General features: G+C 38.0%; 1 protein-coding gene across 5 annotated transcripts in view; it reads left to right on the plus strand.

Annotated features, from left to right (window-relative positions):
* The window catches only part of ARMC3 (armadillo repeat containing 3), a 109,402-nt gene extending 92,655 nt beyond the window's left edge, over positions 1-16,747 (plus strand). For all 5 annotated transcript variants that reach the window (XM_002750094.6, XM_009000036.4, XM_035306942.3 and 2 more), the window contains 3 exons: positions 9,311-9,511; positions 11,532-11,694; positions 15,949-16,747. In XM_002750094.6, the coding sequence (XP_002750140.5) occupies positions 9,311-9,511; positions 11,532-11,694; positions 15,949-16,158 (574 nt within the window). In that variant the 3' untranslated portion in view covers positions 16,159-16,747. The remainder of the gene's footprint in view (positions 1-9,310; positions 9,512-11,531; positions 11,695-15,948) is intronic.
* Positions 16,748-17,144: the final 397 nt, after the last annotated feature.

Raw genomic sequence — 17,144 nt, forward strand, 5'->3', positions numbered from 1 at the left:
GCAATAGCATTTTGCCTTCTCACCAGCAGTGTGTGAGAGCTCCAGGTGCTCCACATCCTTGCTATCACTTGGGATTGTCAGTATTCACTTATTCATTCTAATATGTACATAGTACATAAGATCATGGTATCTCATCATGATCTTAACTTGCATTTCCCTAATAGCTAATGATGTTAACATTTTTTTCCATGTACTTATTTGTCATCCTTATATCCTCTTTGGTGAAGTATCTGGTCAAGTATTTTGCTCATTTTTCAAACTGGGCTTCTGTTTTTGCTTTTTCTCAACATTTGTTTTAGGTTCAGAGGGTACAGGTGCAGGCTTGTTACATGGGTAAATTGTATGTTGCTGAGATTTGGTGTATAAATGATCCCGTCACCCAGGTAGTGAGCCCAATAACAATAGGTAATTTTTCAAGCCTTCCCCACCTCTCAACCTTCCCTGTATAGTAGCTCTCAGTGCCCTAGTGTCTGCTGTCCTCATCTTTATGTCCATGTGTATGCAATGGTTAGCTCCCATTTATAAGTGAGATATTGTGGTATTTGGTTTTCTGTTCCTGCATTAATTCACTTAGGATAATGACCTTGAGCTGCATGCATCCATGCTGCTAGAAAGGATATGATTTTATTTTTTTATGGCTGCATCATATTCTACAGTGTATACATACCACATTTAAAAAAATCAAATCCACTGTTGATGGACATCTAGGTTGATGCCATGTGTTTGCTATTGTGAATAGTGTTGCAGTGAACGTATGACTACATGTGTCTTTTTGGTGCAATGATTTATTTTACTTTGGGTGTACACCCAGTAATGGGATTGCTGGGTCGAATGGTAGCTCTATTTTAAGTTATTTGAAATCTCCAAACTTGTTTCCACAGTGGCTGAACTAATTTACAATCCCACCAACAATGAATGAACATTCCTGTTTCTCTACAACCTTGCTAACATCTTTTTTTTTTTTTTTTTAGTAACAGCCATTCTAGCTGGTGTGAGATGGTACCTCATTGTGGTTTCAATTTGCATTTCTGTAATGATTAGTGATGTTGCACATTTTTTCATATATTTGTTGGCTGCATGTATGTCTTCTTTTGAAAAAGTGTCTGTTCATGTCCTTTGCCCATTTTTAATGGGGTCATTCATTTTTTGCTTGTTGAGTTAAGTTCGGTATATATCATGGATATTAGACCTTTGTTGGATGCATAGTTTGCAAATAGTTTCCTCATTCTGTAGGTTGTCTGTTTACTCTATTGATAGTTTCTTTTTCTGTGCAGAAGCTGTTTGCTTTTTTACTGTTCAATCTTGAGCATTCTTTCTCTTAGGTATGAGTCTTCTGTTGAGCATGTGACTTGCAAATATATTCTCCCACTCTGCTGTACTTTGACTTTTTATTCTCTTACCAGCAGCTTTCATAGAGCAAAAGTTTTTAATTTTGATAAAGTCAAATTTGTCAAATTTTTCTTTTATAGATTGTGTTTTTGGTGTCATGTCTAAAAATTCCCTGCTTCTTGATGAATGCCTTGAAAAAATATATAACTATAGCAATAGAGTTTTTATACACGCGCGCACACACACACACACACACACACACACACACACACACACACATATATATCCTAACCCCAGATCGAGAAGATTCCCTCTGTTGTTTTCTTCAAAATACTGGATGCTTTTAGGTTTTCTATTTAGGTCTAGCATCAATTTTGAGATAATGTTTATATACAACATAAGGCTTATGTTGAATATACTTTGCGTATGAATGTCTAATTGTTCCAGGAACGTTTGATGAAAAGCAACATTTTTCTCGCTTGAATTATCTTTGTACCTTTGTCAAAAATCACTTGTTGACTTCCTGAAGATCAAGTTGGCATAGACTAGTTTTACATTGCTCCTCCCTGTAAATAAAACTATTAACCCTGGAAATAATGTAAGAGGCAAACAAAGAACTCCAAAGGAGGCAAGAAGAAGGTGAACCGTTGGGGACCCTATGACTGGGGGAAAAACGCAGCATGGCAGGGCATCTTATGTTCCCTCACCTAACAGAAGGTCCCCCAGCCTAGCATCAGAAAGCAACTAGTAGTCGTTTGACAGCACTAGGCAAGCTCAGTGCCAATGACAAGGGGGTTGATTGGATCCCCGCTAACACTAGGAGTTTAGGGTAAGCAAATGCCTCTTCTGACAGCCAGAGAGGCTTCCTTTTCCCCCTGTCCACCCTCAGACCTGCCAAGAGATACCAGGGCAGCTGGGCAGCAATAGCAAGAGGGATCTAGACACAGCAAGTGTACCTGAGGGCCTGAGACTCACTTCTCCCATCCATAGATACTGGAGTGGCCAGAAGGGACCTGCTCAGCCTAGGATGTGGCCCAGCCTGGGAAGCTGCTTTGTCCCAATAAACTTGAGACTCCCTTTTCCACTGAGAAACATTTGACAGGTAGGTGGAACCTGCAAGAGAGACCTAAGCAAGGAGTGGGGGATCTTAGTAGGGAAAAATCTTGCCACAAGGGTCCTATCTATCTTACACAGGCTGGGGGAAACCAGACACAACAAGCTCCTGCCTAGGGAAGCCTCTGGGTCCTTGCAGCCCTGAAATACCTATCCTTCACAAAGAGTCCAAGAATGGGGAAACTCCTTGTGTTCCTTCAGATAACACCAGCAGGGACCAGTGGGAGTTCCAGCAGCCTAGTTAAACCAAGCAGAAAAACACATATACGCAGTCTCTGACAATTGACGTGTCATAGGAATCATTGCCTACAAAAGTAGTCCAGGACCTGTAGGCAGAGCTCCAGAAAGACTGCTTGCTAAAATAAATAAATAGACCCAGGGTTTTCTGATATAATAGACATTATATCCAGATTATCTATCATATCAGGCACCAAGAAAATCACAATACCAATGCAAAATGATAATCAGTTAATGCCAACATGAAGAGAAATCAGATGTTAAAATTATCTGAGCTGGATTTTAAAGTAGTCATCATGAATGTGCTTCAACAATCCATTACAAATTTTCTTGAAAGGAGAAATTGACAAATTCACAATTATAATTGAGACCAACTGGTAGAACTTCTAGGAGGAAGATCTGCAAGGATATAAATTTGAGCAATACCAGCAACTGACAAGATCTCATTGATATATGTCAGCACTCCAACAATAACAGCAGAATACATGTTTCATTAAAAGGGCATGTGAAAATTCACAAATATCCTGAGCCATATAGAAAAACCTCAGGAAATTTAAAATACTTAAAATTATACATATGCGCAATAATCATGATAGAATCAGAACAGAATGCAGCAAGAAATACAACAAGAAAATCTCTAAACATGTGAAAATTGAATGACACACTTCCCAATAATCCATGGGACGTAAAAGGGTGCCTCAAAGGAAATTAAGAACATAGGACTGAAAGAAAATTAAAATAAAGCATATTAAAATGTGTGGGGCACTTTTCAAAGAGTGTTGAGAGGAAAATCTATTGTACTAAATGCTTACATTAGAAACAAAAAGAGGTCTCAAATCAATAGTCTGAGCTTCAACCTCAAGAAACTAGAAAAAGGAGAGCAAAATACTCCCAACACAAACAGAAAGAAGGAAACAATAAAGGTCAGAAATCAATGAAATTTAAAACAGAGAAACAAGAGAAAATCAACGAAATAAAAATCTGGTTCTTTAAAAAGTTCAATAACATGAGTAAACCTCTGCAAAGATAACAATTAATCAAAGAGAGAGGACACAAATTACCAAAACAAGTAATGAAATTAGGAAGTATTACTACAACCCGCCAATGCAGTAAAGGGTAATAAAGAAATGCTATAAGCAGCTTAGTTCAGCAGCTTAGATGCAATTAATGGATCGATTATTTATCAAGAACTACAAACTACCCAAACTCACCAAAGATGAAATAGATAACAGAACAGTCCTGTAACTATTAAATAAATTGATTAAAAATATTTTCAAAAAAGAAAATATTGACTCAGAGAGTTTCATTGGCAAATTTCACCAAATATTTAAAGAATTAACATCAGTTCTACACAATTTTTTCAGAAAATAGAAAAAGAGAGGACACTTCTCAACTCATGAGACTCTAATGCCAAACTATTGGCCTAATGCCAATACCAGACAAGAACATTACAAGAAAATTACAGATCAATATTTATCATGGACATAGATGCCTAAATCCTTTATGAAATATTAGCAAATCAAATTCAGCAGTATACAGAAAGAATAATTTATCTGAGCAACCTGAGGGCTTTATCCTAGGAACGCAAGCCTGTGTCGTGCTTGTCAATCAAGTAATCCATCACATTAACAGTATAAAGAAGAAAAACCAACTTATATTAACTGACACAGAAAAAGCGTTTGACAAAATTCAACATCTACTTATGACGTTGATTTGATAAAAATAAAACTGTTGGGAAAAGGAATAAAAGGGGATTGCCTCAACCTGATACAAGTTATCTACAGAATAATCTACGGATTACATCATACTTAATGGTAAAAGACTGCAAAGATCATGAGAAAGACAAGCTAGGGTCCGTTTTTACCACCCCTATTCAGCATTGTATTGGAAGTCCTAGACATTGCAAAAAGGCAATTTTTAAAAGTTAAACAGATTGGAAAGTGTGGGAGAAAAAAAAATTCCTCTATTTGCAGGCAACATGATTGTCTAAATAGAAAATCCATAAGAAATCCACTTTAAAACAACTCTTAGAACTAATAGATGAGTTCAGTAATATATCAGGATATAAGGCCAATACAGCCAACATAGAAAAATCAATCATGTTTCTGCAGGCCAGCAATAAACAATTGAAAACCAAACATTTTGTAAATATTTTAAATAGCTCTAAGAAATGAAATATGAAATAAAAATGAAAGTGAAACAAAACATGTCCAGGACTTGTATACTGAAAACTTTGAAAACATAAAAGAAATCAAAGAATCACTAAGTGGAGAGACATACCAGGCTCAAATATTAGAAAATACGAAATAGTAAAAATGTTTATTTTTCCCCAATTGCTCTATAGATTTGATACAATTCCAGTAACATTCCAGCAGGATTTTTTGTAGATATAAACAATCTGATTCTAAAAAGTTTTATGGAAAGGGAAATAAACTATAATTGCCAAAAGAATTTTGATAAAGGAAAATAAAGTTGAAATAATCACTCCACCTGATGTTAAGACTTACTAGAAAGCCGCAATAACCAAGATCGTGTGGTATTGGTGAAGGGCTAGATAGATCAATGAACAGAATACAGCCTAGAAATGATGACAAAAGTAAGGCCAAGGAAGTTTTTAACTGAAATTTTTGTGAGGTAATAACATGCTGTTATAAGAAGTAATATAGAAAAATCCCATGTACCCTAATTATACAATTTTGAAAACTACAGAATACCATAACTAAGATATTGACATTAATATAATCCAATGATTTCATTCAAGTTTTTTCATTTTTATTCTACGTGTGTGTATTTAATTTTACACAATTTTATCACATGTGGGTTTATTCCTCTACTAGCGCAGTTAAGATAATGAATAGTTTCATCACCACGTGGACCGTCAAAGCGAATTGCCCCAGTACCATTTGTTGAAAAGACCATCCTTCTTCTATTGAATTGCTTTTGCACCTTTGGCAACCATCAGTTGAGCATATTTTTTTGGTTTCTATTTCTGGATCCTAAGTTCTGTTACATCCATCCATGTGTCTATCCCTCTGCTAGTATCACTCTGTCTGAATTACTGTAGCTATCTAGTAAGCTTTACTATCAAGTACAGTGATTCTTCCCACTTTATTTTTCTTTGTCAAGATTGATGTAGCTATCCTAAAGCCCGTGCCTTTTCATATAAATTCTAGAATAAGATTTTCTATTATATGTCTAGAAAAAACTGCTGGAATATTGATAGGAATCGCATTAAAACCAGCGATCATTTTGGGGGAGAACTGACATCTTTAATACATTACACCTTCAAATCCATGAACACCACATGTCTCATCATTTATCTAAGTCTTCTTTGATTGCTTCCCTTAGCAGTTTTAATATTCAGCACACAGATCATATAGGAATTCAATGTGTTTTTGAAAAGTGTGTAAGTATTTTCTTTGGAGCAATCGTAAATGCTTCAAACCTTTTTTTGGTTTTAATTTTGATTTGCACATGTTCCTTATTACTTTATGAAACACAATTGGTTTTCATGTGTTGACCTCATATCCTGACCCTTTGATGAACTCATTTATGATAGTGTTTTTGGAGGATTCTTTGGAAGCTCCTACATAGACAGTCATGTCATGTGCTTTGTGTTTAGTTTTCAAAAGTTTGATTTTGATATATCTGAGAGCGGATATCTTTGGGTTTATCTTATTGGCATTCATTGAAATTCCTGACTGTGTAGATCTATGTTTTCACCCAAATTGAGGGAGCCATCTAAGCCTTTCCTTTTTTTTCAGTGTGTTTTTTCTGTACTGTACCCTTTCTCTTTTCTTTCTGGGACTGTGATGACACCAGTGCTAGATCTTTTTAATTCTACCACAGGTCCCTGAGCATCTGTCAATAGTTTTTTCAATCTTTTGTTTTCTAGCCAGGCACAGTGGCTCAAACCTGTAATCTTAGCGCTTTGGGAGGCTGAGGCAGAAGGTTTGCTTGAGCCCCAGAGTTGGAGACAAGCCTGGGAAATGTAGTGAGACCCTGTCTTTACAAAAATCGAAAACAAATTAACTGAGCATGGTGGCACACACCTGTAGTCCCAGCTACTTGGGAGGCTGAGGTGGGAAGATCACTTGAGCACTGGAAGTTTGAGGCTGCAGTGAGCAGTGGTGGCAGCCAGTGCACTCCAGCCTAGGCAACAAGTACAACCCTGTCTCAAAAACAAACAGCAGCAACAACAACTTTGTTCTCTGTGTTGTTCAGACTGGATGATTTTTATTGTTCTATCTTCAAGTTCATTGGCTAGTTTCTCTTTTATTTTTTTCTGTTCTTAAACCCATTAAGGGAGTTGTGTTCTTTTAAGCTTTTGATTACACCTTTTTCAGTTCCAAAATTATATTTTTATATCTTCTATTTCTTTCTAAGCGTTTTAAACTTCTATTCATTTCAAGAGTATTTGACCTTACTTCTTAAAGCATTTTTAAAGTCTTTGTGTGATCAGCATCTGTGTCATCTAGGCAGTGGTATCTATTGATTGTCTTTGCCTATATAAGTTGATATCTTCTTGGTTCTTCATATAATGAGTAATTTTTGATTATAATAAGTTATAAGTCCTATGGGTCTTATTTACAGGTTTTATTTACATTCTAAGAATATTCCTTTTGTGTGTGTTTTAGCAGGCAGTTAACCAAATTGAGTTCAGGCTTCCAATTCTAACCAGGCTTCTGTGATTGTCATTACAATGTCAGCTCAATTTTCAAAGTCTTTGCAGTGCTATTTGGATTTGTTCTGCATGTATGCCAATCAGTATCCACTCTGGGACTTGGATGGCAGTCTATCCCATAGTTCAGTTCTCAAAGTCTATGTGTGTGCTGTTCAGGGTCAAGCCATGCATCCACAACTCAGGATAAACCAAGGAATTTATCAATAATTTTATGGGGTTGATTTTCCAAGCTCCTTCTTTTCCATGATTTTCATTGCCTTTTCTGATTCTTTGGGGGCTTCCATTTAGATTCCCCAGCCAGAAAACTTTATTTACCTTGATCTACTGCACACTTGCCATGACTACACCCATATCTACAGCCAAAGAGCAGAAGGTCTGAGTGAGTATAAAGCAATTTCAGGCTCTTAAAGGACCCCAGTGCCACTAGTGCCACTGTCACAGGATTCCTCATGGGCTTAGAATGCACAAGAATGAAGAAAAATTAGAAAGAAAAAAAATTTAAAACGGGGACTTTCCTTTATTCTCTCTCTTTTTTTTTTGTCTCTCAAGAGGGCATCTTCTTGAGCTTTCTCTGTGCTGATGTTTACTACCAGTTACTGGGCTAAGTTTAGTTCAGCATGGTGAATTGTGGAATTCAATAAAAGGATAAAATCATCATCAGTAGAGTATTAATTGAAATTTGTTCTCTGCTCTTCGTGCTGCTATTTACTTTTCTGGGTCCTCAAATAGCTGTTGCCTGCATCCTGTCCAGTTTTTGTGACTGTATTCAAAGGGACAGACAGGGTGAAATGTGCTTACTCTACATTACCTGGAATAAGATCCCATGTTATTGTGTTTGACTCATTAACTGGGGGCAGGTGGGAGGGAACCAGTAAGATGTTCACACCAGTTCAAATAACAGTTGAAGTGGAAGGTATTTCTATACAATTTAACTAAGGAATATTAGAAAAAGATTGCTGAGTTACATGCCACATTGGTTAACATCTTATAGGACAATAAACTGTAACCTTTGAAGTATATTTTCCATTGGACAGAAATTATTTGCATATCTACATGTTAAAATATACATGTTACCTAGTAATTCTCTAAGTCCAGAACTTTTAATTAAAATTATATTTGTACTAAGTACTGAACTAAATACATTTCCCTAGATAAACCTTGGATGAGTCTTTGTTCTTGTACATCTTGGAGATTATATGCCATTCTTATTTTGTGGGATTTTTTTTGCTTAATTTTCTTGTTTTGAATAATTTTTCTTAAAAATAGCAATCAAAATTATTCCTGCAGAAGGTTTTCCTGAAGTAAGAGGTGATGTAGCTGGCTTAGACTCTGAGGAGGCAACCTAACTGTTTCCAATTCAATAAATATATGTTACATACCTACTGCCATGTGCCAGACACCTTGCTAGCAATTGTACAGAAGACCAGTATATGATCTTCATAAGATATATCAATCACATAATGTTCTCCTGAAACTTAGTATATCCTGCCTGATATAGACTCTGTAAAATTCTCTCATCATCATTGAAAATGAAAATTGGAAAACTTTATGTATGTATACAATATAGTCATTCCTCATGGGGAATCAGTTCCACGAAGCCCTATGGATACCAAAATCCATGCATCTCTAGACCCACAGTCAGCCCTATGGAACCCACATATATGAAAAGTCAGCTCTCTGTGTCTGTGGGTTTTATATAGCACAAATACTGTATCTTCAGTTACATTTGGTTGTGGAATGCAGAACCCATGGATAAGAAGGGCCAGCTGTATTTACTGAAAAAAAATCCCCATATAAGTGGATCCACACAGTTCAATCTTCTGTTGTCCAAGGATTCAGTGTCCCTTATTCCTGTGATGCTGTTCTCAGAAGTGCAAGAGCATTTGTTTGTTTGTCTGTTTGTTTAGCAGGAGATGTGATTTTGATTGCCCTTGTTTCCTCTCAAAGGAAAGGCAGAGGAAAAAAAGAAGAAGAAAAAGTAAAAGAGGAGGAAGAGGTTATGGCAGTGCCCAAATTTGTTGGTGAAGGAAGCTCTGACAAAGAATGGTGTCCTCCCTCTGACCCCGATTTCTCCATGTATGTGTATGAAGTGACCAGATCAATACTGCCCATAACCAGTATTAAGGAACAGATTGAGGTTCTTGCAAAGTAAGTCATCTATGTATATATATGTTTTTAATTTCTGAAAAAATGTTAGTGACACATATATTATAGCCATTTTTTAGACAAACACACCATAAATAGAGTTGAACCTTAAAGCACTCTGACTCTGACACAGAAACACAATGAATTGGGAAAGTCCTCAATTTCTACTTAGGTCATATGTCAACTAAGAATCAGACATAGGAGCTGAAAACTGCTTCAAGAAAAATGCCTGTCATTTTCTTCAGCTAGATAATTAAACACATATTTCAATGTGATTCTGTCGAAGTCATGAATGTGTCAAAAGTTTGAAAATTTAATTATTCCTCAGGTGGATGGGGTGTTCGTAAGTTATAGGAATCCTACTGTGAATTATTTGTAAACTGATATATTTTCTAATACAAATGTCCAATGTCTCTTTTTCTGATCTGTGTCTGATATTTTGTGTTTCACGTTACTCTTAAGTGGGGTGTAAGCATTCTAAGCAATGGCTGCTTGGGCAGGCTCAGGGCTCTGTATAAGCCAGTGAAGTTGCCTTCTTCGTTAGAGTGCTTAATTACACCAGGCAAAGGCTGGAATTTGACTCGGTAGCTTTAAGAGGTTAGGAATCACCAGAAGTGAGGGCAGGCTTCGTGACTGACACCATTCAGTAGGTAAGCTGCTGGCCTGTGCAACAGCTGCGGTCTCTATGGGAGCCTGCATCTCCTCCAAATAGCAGTGAGTTGCTATCATGAAACCTGGATGTGACAACTGCAAGTAACACAGCTGCCAGATCATTGATTTTTGTCAGCCAGAACTGGAAGAGAACATTTTTGGCTAGCGAAGTGTTCCTGGTGTCCTTGAGAAGTGATGGCTCAAGCGGAACTCTGCCTTGGCTTATGTGAACATTTGTCAAATCTCTTCATGCTTTGTTCCTATCAGAAACACTTTCCATCATTCTCAGATAATTGTCGTTTTTTAACCTGAGCCTACACCAAGATACGGAGAGACGCAGATTTGTCCCCATGGCTCTGGTTCCTTGGCATCCCACCCTGCCTTGGTGGAACTGCCTCAGTTCAACAGCTTTCTCCCCAACTCTTTCTCATTTTTTTTTCAACCATTGTTCTTCTTTGCTTGGTTTCTCATGCAGCAAGAGAAAATTCTTTAAAATTCCCATTTTGGGCCAGGCGCAGTGGCTCACCCCTGTAAGCCCAGTTCTCTGGGAGGCCGAAATGGGAGGATTTCTTGGAGCTAGGAGTTTGAGACCAGCCTGGGCAACATAGTGAGACTCCCATCTCTCTTTATAAATACAAATAAACAAATAAATAAAATTGCAGTTCTGTCTTTACTCCAAGGATGTCGTGGTCTTCATAGACAAAGGTTTTGCAGGTACATTTACTGACTTCTTCAGTGAGAGCCTAATGTTAGGAGAAATCCACGGCCAAGAATACATTTATCCTGCCTTGCTCACAGGTCTGTGACTTTATTTTTCTTTCTGCCTTTTCTGATTTCTTGCTCCTCTGACTTCAGTGTTGTTACTGAATCTTTCTCTAAATTAAAATAAATTTTTAAAGAAAAAATAAAATTATAAAACTTGAAAATGTTTGTAAATCTAATGGTAAAATTTTCTATGTGTCTTATCTCTGAGTTTAAATTCCTTGAAAGAAGAACCATATATATGTTAGTTCAACTCCTTCCTTAGATTTCAGATTAAAATATTTAAAAATATGTTTCGAAAGATAAAAATTTAAAACTGCACTGATATTTAGTGTTACACTGATTTTATCTTATTATAAACATTGGGAAAAATTAGCACTCATTTTCTTGTTCACATGGAATGAAATCGCTAACATTTCAGTTTATATGTGATGATTTACATAGAGTAAGCATGTCAGCCTACTTATTGTAAGTACCTTCTCAAAAGTAAAACGCAATAAAAATCACAGCAAATGTCACTTTTACATGTATATTTACATGTAATTACACTCAAGGCATCCCAAGTGAATTACTAAATTCGACTGATTTGATTTCAATGTAATTGACACAGGTACGTGGCAGAAAAAATGGGTGGTAAGATTCTAAAAGAGAAACTACCTGATTTCAGCTGGGAACTTCACATAAGTGAACTAAAATTTCAACTTAAATCCAATGTTATACCAATTGGACATGTCAAAAAAGGAATCTTCTACCATCGAGCTTTGCTTTTCAAGGTAGGTAAGGTATTTTGCCTCATTTGCATTAAGTAAAAATGCTTTGTCTTTCTCATATTGGAGTAGGCCAGTTGCTAACGTTTAACTGGATATTATTAATTCTACCATTTAGATTTACTTGTATCTGACATATATGTGTGTATATACATATATACATACAAGCATACACATACATACACATGTGTACATATGTACATACACAGACATACCTGCCCATATAGTCACCAGACTACTAGAAGCATATTTATTCAATATTGACCATATGCCTACTATGGCAAGGGCCTCTGCCAGGGCCTGAGAGTACAAAGATACTAAAATGACAGTTCTGCACTCAAGGGGTACCTAAACCAGACTTGCAGGTTCCAAAGTGAAGTCGGGGAAAATGTCAGAGAAAGAGCTGATATATAACCCAAGTGTGAGAGGCTGCATAGGATTTCATCAGGTAAAGAAGGAAAACGAGAGTATTTCAAACAGAGAAAACATGTTATGCAAAACAATGCAGCGATGAGAGTCAGTGGTCTATTTGAGGAAGGTAGAATAGTTCGTGTGCATGAGGAAAAGAGGAGGGGCGGATGCCAGATCATAATGCACCATGGAAGTTTGTGTATTATTTTATTACCCTAAAATGTATCAGTAGCCACTGACAGTTTTCAAGGGATAACATCATTTTGAACCACCATTCAGACAACAGAACAGGGAAGAGTTAGAGCAGGGGTAAGACTGGAGACAGGAAAACCAGTTAGAAGGTGACCGAGCCGGAAGTGTGGTTGATCTATACTAAATCCTGACATGCAGATGTGGAAGAGGCAATGAATTTAGGGGACATAACTGAAAGGAGCTGGTGACTGCCCAGGCATGGAGAGAGAGAGTACATGAGAAGACCAAAATGATTTCTGGGCTCTGAGTGGGACAACTGGTAATGATGGCATTATTTCCCGATATGGGGACATCAGAGAAGGATCAGGTTGAAGAGCGGGGGTGATCTTTTGCTCCATCTTATCCAGTGTTTAGCATGTAATGGAAACTGGGAAAATGTAAACTATTGATTAAATGCATAAATTTCCTGCCCTTTCCCAAATACTGATAAACATCATTGCATTCACATGCATCTTACCTACCTCCAGTTCTGAGCTAGTTCTATTTATTATCTAAAGGCCAGCCTTTCCTATTCCCTTGGACTGACTGCTCAATCAATTCTTTCATCTCTCGCTTCTTAACTCTGTTCTATCTCTTAGCTCTTTTCCGCTTTAAAATCTAAACATGCTTAAGTCTGCAGTATATAAAGAAAATAGAAATCTTTTCTCATAATAGCTACAATTACAACCTTAAATCTTATTACCATGACTAATATCGTTTTGAACTATATGCCAGGGACTTGATAACTATAATTGTGAAGAGTTTCAAAAATGCCAAATATAGAAATTACTACCCTTGCTTTAAAGGTGAGCAAACTGATACCTGGAGAAATAATTTTACCCAAGGTCAACCATAGGTGGAGCTGAAATTTGAGCCCATGCTGACCTGAATAAAAGACCCACCCATAGATAATTCTCATTCCTGGTCAAAATTCTGAGTCATCTTAGCTCCTTGTCACTCCTTGGCACACCTCTCATTTTTGTCCTAACTCATAGCCATCTGGCCTTTGCTCCCAGTCTCTCAATAAGAACCTTAGTGATCTCTTTATTGTCTGCCTTGCTTAACAGGTCAAAGAACTGGAGAATGCCTACAGGCCTCTCTTAAATATTGGGGTTCCAAAAGGTTCTGGCCCAGATGCTCTTCTGTTCACTCTTTATGTACTTTGCAGGGTGAGGTCTTTCTTCATGTGGCCTTAAATAGCACATAAATACCTAAAATCTACAGATCATTTCCTTCATCCTTCAAACCTCCCCTGATTCCAGATCTATGTATGTGATTACTATCTAGCTAGCTCTATATGAGTGTCTCATAAGCACCGTATTTGTCAGGTTGAGCTGCTATAACAAAATACCATAGACTAGGGGATGAAACAGCAGCCATTTATTTCTCATGGTTCTGGAGGCTGAGAAGTCCAAGATCAGGGTGCCAGCAGATTCAGCATCTAGTGAGGGCTCCCTTCCTGGTTTGCAGACAGCCACCTTCTTGCTGGTATCCTCATGTGGCAGGGAAAGGGCTCCTACTGTATCCTCACATGGTGGAGAGTGAGTATGCTCTCCTGTCTCTTATTATAGGGGCACTAATCCCATTGTGGGGTCTACCCTCATGACCTCATCTAAACCTAATCAACTTCCAAAGACCCACACCTCTAAACACCATCACAATATGGATTACGGCTTCAGTGTATCAATCTGGGGGAGAACACAAACATTCGGTTCATAGCAGGCATCTTAAGCTCATTAAGATACCTCCAATGGAATTACCCTCCCATCTCAATTGAGTCATGTAATTAATTACCCAGAAATCTCCCATCACTGAAATTCTGAGCACCAATACTCAGAAAAATATGTCATACTTCCACCCCTCCTAAATCTTTCTGCTCTCCATACATACTCTTTATCTCCTCTGTTTTCTTCCAGTTTTTCAGCCTGTTTGGCTTTACTTTCTCCCCTAGGCAGACTGCACAAATAGACCAATGCCCTAATAATTTACTCACTAATTTCCCCCATTCCTTCTCTGTACATCCTTCCACCCTCTCCCTTGCCACCCCATCCCAGCCTTGTTCCAACTGTCTATCCTTTCCTTTTCACTCCTACATGCCACTGCCATAGGCTATCCTTTCCCAGCTCCTAGTGGCAGGCTTTTTCCTATTTCCTTCAGCTGCTGAGTCCCACATCTGCCCTTTCCCAAGACCTTCCATCCGCACTGCTTTCTTCTAAGCAGGTGACTTGTGTCCTGCTTCACAAAGAAAACAGAAAGTTTCATATGGGAATTCCTTCACCTCAGTGAGCAGCAGTTATAACCCTGACATTAAAAACTCAGACTCCAGAGACAGATTTCCTGGCTCTCACTTTTGGTCACCACATACCGTGACCTTGAGAAAATTATGTGACCTCAGTTTTTACCCTCTACAAAATGGGGAAAACAATAGCCTCTAGTCCACATAGTTGGTCGTTTTGATGACTTACAAGGCTTTGACAGGGGGTGTTACTTTTGGAAACATCTTATAATTATATATTTACTTTTGTCTCTCTACCCCACTGACCCATGAGTGCCATACATTCAGATACTGTGTGTGTTATAGTTGACACTTTACAGTAGGTCTATGTAGAATGTAAGGCCCTAAAAACGATAACCAAGTCTTAATCAACATGGTCCACCCAAGACACAGTGACCTGATGCAGTCTTTATATTGTAAGTAATCAATTAATTAATATATACATATACAGGGTACTAAGACAGCACAATTCCTGCCTCCTGGTGCTATGTAGCATCAACTGAGTATGTAGCCTTGCTGGTGTTCACTGCTGTAAGCACTGGACAGATAATTGACTTCATCTTCCTAACACCTTATAAGCAAAGTACTGCTGCTCTCATTTCTCAGATGAAGCCATGGAAGCCCAGAGATGCCATGCCTCTGGGTGGGGTGCGCAGCTGGTCTATCTCAGGTCTGGGCTACGGTCCAAACCCAGGCAGGCTGAGCCAGCTCTCCTGCTCACTATAAAGTGGCTGAGTAGTCTCCAGATTAAAGATACTTTGTTTTAATAACCTCAAAATCAGGAATTATCAGAGGGCAAATTGAAGAGACAACTTACAAGGAACCTAAGTGGTCTCTGGTGAGGTGGCAACAAGGAGCCCTAGGACCAGGCACCCACAGTTCTGCCTCTCCTGCTCCCTGGCACACAGAGTAATTCAATTGGAAAGAGTTCCCACCTCGCGGTGATGCTTCCATTCAGTCCCACTGCATTTCACAGCCAGGGGGAGACCTGAAGTTTGGAAAGATGGATAGATGCACTAGTGCTGAGAACTCACAGAATAGCTTTTTTCCAACCGCCTTCCCCTTCTGATACAATAATGTAACTACCTGAAAAAGGTCACTTCCCAGCAGGACCAACGCAGAGATTTTGCAACTTGAGTGAATTTATCACATTTGATAAAGGGAATTTATCACATTTGATTGGCCGCTATACCAATAGTCCTTATCTTTCAGCCTCCAATCTAAACATTTCTTGGCAAGACTTGTGTATTTCACTTTCAACCAAGGTGGGCAATTACAAATAGGATATTCCCCACCCCTCTCCCGCGTCCTCTCTGTTGATCTCTTGTTTTCTCTATCTGCAGGCTCTGGCAGATAGAATTGGCATCGGTTGCTCCCTAGTTCGCGGAGAGTATGGGAGAGCATGGAATGAAGTCAAGCTGCTGAACGAATCTCAGAAGGGAGTGATTAGGGGCCTCCCGCCTCCTGAGTTGTACGTGGTTGATCTCATGTTCCATCCAGGTGGACTGATGAAGTTGAGAAGTAGAGAGGCTGATCTTTACAGATTTCTTTAAACCATCAGATGAAAACAAGAGAGGCTCAAACAAGAAATTCATTGTGTACACTCTCTAAGACATTCACCAAATTGATTTTATCTCTTTAAATAAAAGTATTAGAAATGTTTTCTCTGCCTAGAAATTAGGAAACTTGGAGTGAACTTTACTGTGTTTCTGATTTCAGACTTTTGGCAAGAGTTCTGTCTTAATAGGACATCTTCTGCTCACTAACCCTCACGTAAGGCTGATTGTTGTCGAAATTCATCCAGCCCACTGTGTCCTGAGGAGCACCTCTGTCATTTAGGGATCACATGTTGCTCTCAGCTGCTGTACCCAGGACAACACTGCGGCCTCATGACTGTCATCCTTCGTGCCCAGAATACTTCAGGCATGCTCGGTTAAGTAAACTCAGTGAATTTTTAGTATTTGCAGTCACCTTGTCTCAGTTTCATTTAAGATTTTGATAGTTTAGATAGGATAAATACAGATCTGTTTGAGCATTACAAATTGCTTTTCTAAAAATGTGTTTCTATTTTTAAAAATTCATCATTAAAAGTTTAATATAGTGAATCTAAAATATTTCTAAAATATATTTCCAGAAAATGTTTTTGTTTTCATCTTGTCTGTGTTAGCTTGGAGACATACCTTCAGCTAAAAACCATTATGATTTGCTCTTCCACATTTTAATGCTGGGCCATCAATATATTATTTTCAATTTACAGAACTACAAAATTTTTATTTTTTGGAAAACTTTGAAGCATAAAGGTGGAGCAAGTCTTTGCTGAGGAATTGTGTTTTCAGTATTGAGCACAAAATGGGGAGTAAATACACATTTCAAATGATAAGAGAAATAAAAACTAGTAATGTAATGAATCTCATGAAGCCTAGTCAGGCTGAGAGTCCAATGTTGACCTGTACAGTCATTTTCCTAAAAGATGTTTTAAAGTGAATTTGATTTTGGAAATTAAAGCTAAGATTATTTGGTATTAACCAATTTGTAATTT

Source organism: Callithrix jacchus, chromosome 7, assembly GCF_049354715.1.
Source record: "Callithrix jacchus isolate 240 chromosome 7, calJac240_pri, whole genome shotgun sequence".
NCBI lineage: Eukaryota > Metazoa > Chordata > Mammalia > Primates > Cebidae > Callithrix > Callithrix jacchus.